The sequence below is a fragment of the Oryza sativa genome, chromosome 4, assembly GCF_034140825.1.
Source record: "Oryza sativa Japonica Group chromosome 4, ASM3414082v1".
Lineage (NCBI taxonomy): Eukaryota > Viridiplantae > Streptophyta > Magnoliopsida > Poales > Poaceae > Oryza > Oryza sativa.
In genome coordinates, this window is record NC_089038.1 from 19,624,530 (window position 1) to 19,631,169 (window position 6,640).

The 6,640-nt window shown below is 45.7% G+C and overlaps 1 protein-coding gene across 1 annotated transcript; it reads left to right on the top strand.

Moving 5' to 3' along the window:
* The first annotated feature begins 306 nt into the window (after positions 1-306).
* Positions 307-2,331, top strand: LOC4335682 (ACT domain-containing protein ACR6). The gene is made up of 3 exons (XM_015777992.2): positions 307-676; positions 749-816; positions 902-2,331. Exons 1-3 carry the CDS (start codon positions 430-432, stop codon positions 1,997-1,999), a joined length of 1,413 nt encoding a protein of 470 aa, XP_015633478.1. The 5' UTR covers positions 307-429; the 3' UTR covers positions 2,000-2,331.
* Positions 2,332-6,640: the final 4,309 nt, after the last annotated feature.

Genomic DNA, 6,640 nt, shown 5'->3' on the forward strand with positions numbered 1-6,640 from the left:
AAAATCATAAAACGACATGTAAAAAAAAATTAAAAAAAAAAGAACGGACACGGTGCGCGTTCCGCCACTTTCAATCCTGAAAGGTGACAAAGTGAGAAGCAACTCGTGAAAGCCGTCAAAAAAGAAGACGCACGAGGGAAAAACCAAGCAATTTTTTTAAAATTCTTTTTTTTTAAAAAAAACAAGAGGAATCCGAAATCTGGGTAACTATATATTTTTGCCGCAGCAGCGACAATAGCGGGAGAAGAGTCGTGGCTTCCTCGCACAGATAAAAAGGCGAGGAGGCATTTCCCCGGTTTCCTCTCTGTCCGGGTCCAGGCCAGCACGAACTACGCCCACAACGAACTTTTAGCTGTGTTTAGCTTAAGCCACCCACCACTCGCACTCGCGTACGTACTCGTCGCATGTGAGTTAGCTTTGGTCGCCGGCATGGCGCTCACGGCGGCGGCGGCGAGCGGCGGCGACGCGCACGACGACGAGTACGCGAAGCTGGTGCGGGGGATGAACCCGCCGAGGGTGGTGGTGGACAACGAGGCGTGCGACGAGGCGACGGTGATCCGGGTCGACAGCGTCAGCAGCCACGGCACGCTGCTCGCCGTCGTCCAGGTCATCGCCGACCTCGGCCTCGTCATCCGCAAGGCCTACTTCTCCTCCGACGGCAGCTGGTTCATGGACGGTCAGTCTCTCGCCGCCGTTTCTTGATTTGAGTTTCTACTAAATTCTAACCCTTGAAAGGAAAATTCCGCAGTGTTCAACGTCACCGACCGCGACGGCAACAAGGTGCTCGATGACCAAACCATCTCCTACATCCAAACGGTACTAGTGCTGTTCTTGATCGAAATTTGGGGATTGAATTAATTTGTTTGTTGATTTGTGGTTTGGTTGGTTGATTGATTTTTAGACGCTGGAGGCGGATGACTGGTACTACCCGGAGGTGAGGAACACGGTGGGGATCGTGCCGGCGGAGGAGTACACGGTGATCGAGCTCACCGGCACCGACCGACCGGGGCTCCTCTCCGAGGTGTGCGCGGTGCTCGCCGGCATGCGCTGCGCCGTGCGGAGCGCCGAGCTGTGGACGCACAACACCCGCGTCGCCGCCGTCGTGCACGTCACCGACGACGGCGGCTCCGGCGGCGCCATCGAGGACGAGGCCCGCATCGCCGACATCAGCACCCGCCTCGGGAACCTCCTCCGCGGACAGAGCGGCGTGCGCGCCGCCGCCGCCGCCGCTCCGGGCGGGCTCACCCACAAGGAGCGCCGCCTCCACCAGATGATGTTCGACGACCGCGACTACGACGGCGGCGGCGGCGCCGCCTCCTCCTCGCCGCGGGGGCGGTCCCCGACCCCGGCGACGGAGGTGTCCGTGACGCCGTGCGCGGAGCGCGGGTACACCGCGGTGGTGGTGCGGTGCCGGGACCGGCCCAAGCTGCTGTTCGACACGGTGTGCACCATCACCGACATGGGGTACGTCATCCACCACGGCGCGGTGAGCAGCGAGCCCCGCGGCGGCGCGTACCAGGAGTACTACATCCGGCACGTCGACGGCGACCCCGTCCGCTCCGAGGCGGAGCGGCAGCGCGTGGTGCAGTGCCTCGAGGCCGCCATCGAGCGCCGCACCGCCGACGGGCTGGCGCTGGAGGTCCGCACCGGCGACCGCGCCGGCCTCCTCTCCGACGTCACCCGCATCTTCCGCGAGAACGGCCTCACCATCCGCCGCGCCGAGATCTCGTCGGAGCGCGGCGAGGCCGTGGACACGTTCTACCTCTCCGACCCGCAGGGCCACCCCGTGGAGGCCAAGACGATCGACGCCATCCGCGCGCAGATCGGCGAGGCCACGCTGCGTGTCAAGCACAACCCCTTCGCCGACGGCGATGGCGCCGGCGGCGGCGGCGGCGGCGCCACCGATGACGTCGCTGGCTCGACGGCGTTCCTCTTCGGGAATCTCTTCAAATTCTACCGGCCGTTCCAGAACTTCAGCCTCATCAAGCTCTACTCCTAATTAATTTACTCCAACCTGGGTTAATTAATTAGCTGTAAATAATTACTTAGTTAGTTAGTTTTATGTTTTTTTCTTCTAGATTTTACTGTAAATATGATTTCAGATTTATGACGACGACGAAGATGATGTAGGCTGGGTGGTGTAAATAGGTTTACACATGGTACAAAACATAGGGGGAAAGTTAATTCAAAATTTAGGTCAGGGAAAAAAAATCATGTAGGATTAGTTTCATCAGTATACTGGCATTGGGGGTATACAGTCGCTGTAAATATTCCATCTTGTACATGTATTCATGGAAGGAATACAAAGAATGAAACAAAAGCTTGTAAATATTTCATATGCATTTGCAGTTTTTTCTTAATTTGATGAAAAAAAGTACTCCAATTTGCAAGATTTTTAGCTGCTTTTTGTACTATATGCAAAAGAATTACTGTAGTACAATAGTATTAAAGCACGCGAGCAGCAGGTCTGCGTAGATCGAGTCGTTGAGTGATACTAGTACGAACAAGTTGAGCTAAACAACAAGTAGCAAAGGTACAAAAGCGATGGATCATGGAAAGGTTAGGCCATGCCTGTGCAGCCTGATGCTGGAATCATGGAATAATTAGAAATCGAATTCCAGGGACATGCGTGTTTGGCTGAAATTGGAATTGCAGGCAGTGATATGGAAAACTCGATTTCAAGAAGGTTCGACATCATACGAGCGGAATTCGATCAGCATAAGCATGATGATCGGTCACTGATTTTGAAGTTTCTATTTCTTACAGCTATAATAAACAATGGTTAAACAGTTTCTTGCCAACCATCGATATAAGATATCTTTTGTATTTTATTTTAAGTTGGTGATCTTTGTTGGTTGTGTTGGCCTGCCTTTTTTATTTTTTGCTGCGGCTGCAGCTGTGGGTGGGTAGCCACGGCTGTGCACCACAGCCGTGTACACTGCGTCCATCAGCAACAGCTGTTTGAAAACTTACGGTCAAACACACTCGTAGTTTTCTTATTTTCAAGTCAAATTGTGATTTTGTAGTTCGCATTATCTTTATCTACAACATTTGTATTAATTGGTTGTAACTTTTATTTGTATTAATTGGTTGTAATTTTTTATGAAGCAAAGAGTAAAATGAATTCCATTATATAAAAACAAAGGGACATAATAACTAGCTTTATTATTTTTATATAAAAAATGTTGTGCGGTTGGAGGAGAGATCGTTGCAATGTTCATTTCAGATTATTGGATTATTTACTTTATGCTTGAAATAATATGTTTTTTTAAAAAAAACACTTTCTTCTGCCATCTTGTTTAGACCGGTTATTTTAAACTATTTATTAAATTTATTTCTTATAATATTTAATTTGTCTGTATTAAGTGGATAGTCCGTAGCAAATCTGCTCCTGCTCAATAACAGATCAGTCTTCTTCTCTTGCAACCCCGAGCCTGATCCCATCCTCTCCATCTTTTTCATATGATGTTTTCGTTTTCTGTACGCACTTAATTTCTCGCTCCGTTTAATTTCATATATAATTGGTTGCTTGGCTTGAGAAATGGAACCATGTACGTTGGTCGATGGGTGATCGTTATTTTCAAATTCGGTGAAACAACTCTATAGTCTTTATCTTTCAACTTGATATGTATACTTCTGCATAATAGGAGTAAGAATGATCTATCATCTCAAACCCCCATCCATTGGAATTGCAAGGAGGGCCCAAAACAGTAACTCCTATTCTAAAAAAAATAGCAGTAATCTAGAATTTGATTAGACATATTATATTACTATGAATCTTGTTAGGAATACAGGAAGTAGTAATGTGTCTAATATGGTTTTATGTTGCTGTATTTTGGGTCGTGCTAATACAAAAGTTACTAGCACCTGATTGCTGGCCCATGGAGGCACAATTTTTGCAGCCCATCAAGTGAAATTTTCTTGCCCTGCATTTTGGGCCCAATACCTGGCGCATGTCAACCAGTTCTTACTCCAACTGGGCTGGGCTTCTTAACGAACTGATTGACAGCATCTGTTTAACTGCAGTTTTCGTAGATTTACTACTTGTATTATTCTAATTAACTGTATGTATGTAGTTGAAAATGTAGCTATGGGAAATGCAAATAATCATGCTGAAGAATCTTGAGCACTTAAGCAAACAAAAAAAATCACATATAAAGAGATCATCTTTATTATTGCTACCTTCATAGGTTATAAGACTTTTTAGTATTATCCACATTCATATAGATGTTAATGAATCTAAACAACATATATAGATTCATTAATATATATATGAATATGAGAAATGATAAAAAGTTTTATAATATAAAATGGAGGAAGTAGTAGGAGTTAGATAGCACGCATTTCTTCTACTTGCCGGCCGCCGCGCGCTGCCCCCTCCTCGCCGGCAACGGCAATGCCGTCGTTGCTGACCTCCTCGCCGTCGTCGACGGTGCCGGCGGCCGCCAAGTCGTCGTCGTCGTTGCTCGCGACGCTCGATCTCGACGGCGCCGAATCGGCCACCTCCGCCTCTCGGGCGGCGGACGGCGGTGGGAGGTCGTCGTCGTTGATCACCACGGCCGAAGATAGCTGCCGGCGCCCTACCGTCGCGTTCTTGTTCGAAGCAGCATCTCCGCCGCCATCGCCGTCGCCGCCGATGACGAAGGGTCCGTACCTGACGACGAGGCCGAGGTCGGGGATGTCGAGGACGTAGGTCGACGGCGACGGCGACGGCGCGGCGGCGCCGCCGCCGCCGCCGTCTGGGTAGAGGTGGCTGAGGAAGAGGAGGTAGTCCGGGTCGGCCTGCGCCCTCGTCGCCTCGTCCAGCTCGTCGGCGGCGGAGCGGCGCGCCGGCGCTGCCATGGATCAAACAGAAGAAGAGAGGGAGAAGAGGTGTTCTGAATAGATTGTGTTTACACATGTGAAGAGGTTGTTATATAGACGAGTGTCACACAAATGGGCGGAGCAATTGGCGATGCAAACTCCATTAAATTTTAATATCGATGCGTAAATCGATGATAAAATTAGTAAATATTTGTTATATTAAAATTTGCTCGGGTTCAAAAATCTTTAACTGTGTATACACATACTCCCTCTGTCTTACCTGATATGATATCCGGTTTTAAATTTATTATTTATGGATGCAGAGAGTAACACGTAGGGCCCCTTTGAATCGTAGGAATGGAAAAACAGAGGAATAGAAAAAACGTAGGATTCTATCAGGAATGCAGGTGTAAAACAGAGGATTGGAAAATACAGGAAAAACACAGGAATGACCGTTTGATTGGACTACAGCAAAAACGCAGGAATCGGATGAGAGAGATAGACTCAAAAGAATTTTTCTAAGAGGTTGGACCTCTTGCTAACTTTCCACTAAAATCTCTATAGGATTAATCATTCCATAAGAATTTTAAAGGATGGTATAGAATTCAATCCTTTGTTTCAAAGTCTTTCATAGAAATTTTTTTATAGGATTAAAATTCTTTAAATTTCCTACACTTTTCCTACAATGAAAGGTGCCGTAACATATAGACGATCGATGTGACAAAAATTTTGGACTCTAGCTAGCTTTCTTCCTGTTGCCAACTTTTTTTGTTTACGTGCCAATGGGAAAAGGACCTATGCGGCCTACTCATGTTTGGGGAAGAAGCCAACGGGTATTTTTTTCGTTTATAAGTGGACATCCACTCATGTTGTATACTCCCTCTGTTTCAAAATGTTTGACATCGATGACCATGTTTGACACCGATGACTATTTAGTACGTATTTGACCATTTGTCTTATTCAAAAAAAATTGAGTAATTATTTATTCTTTTTATATCATTTGATTCATTGTTAAATATACTTTTATGTACACATATAGTTTTACATATTTTATAATTTTTTTAATAAGATGAACGGTCAAACATGCACTAAAAAGTCAACGATGTCAAGCATTTTGAAACGGATGGAGTATGTCGTTTAGAAAGTGTTAAAAACTTAGAAAATAATATAATATTGTACCGTTCAAATTCAACTTAAATAACTATAAATAAGTGTTAAAAACTCATTACTCCCTCCGTCCTATAATATAAGGGATTTTAATATTTTGTTTACACTGTTTGACCACTCGTCTTATTAAAAAAATTTGTACAGATATAAAAAATTAAAAGTTGTGCTTAAAGTAATTTAAATAATAAAGAAAGTCACAAATAAAATAAATAATAATTTAAAAAAAACTTGAATAAGACGAATGGTCAAATAGTACAAGTAAAATATCAAAATTCCTTGTATTAGAGGGACGGAAGGAGTAATAAAATTGACTACGAGCATTATCTTGTAAAAGTATTCTAGGATACTAAAACAAGGTGTGTTCCCTTTGGGAGAACTTCCCCCGGAAAAGATAAAGTCCAATTAATCATCATTCCTTGAGAGACCGACGTCGCGACGAGACGACGCGAGGATCGATTGGACGCAATATCTCTGCGCTCCGGTGATATGATCTCAACATGATCGCATCGATGTGACGACGTCATCATCAATCCCAGCTTCCTCCCTGTCGCCGTCGATGGCCGGTCACCCGTCCGTCAGCAGATTGAGAAGTTGGAGTCTTTTATATATTTGTACAGTAGTAGTTGTAAAGCTTTTGTTTGGTTGCAGCCTTTTGTCTCTCTCCCGAGCA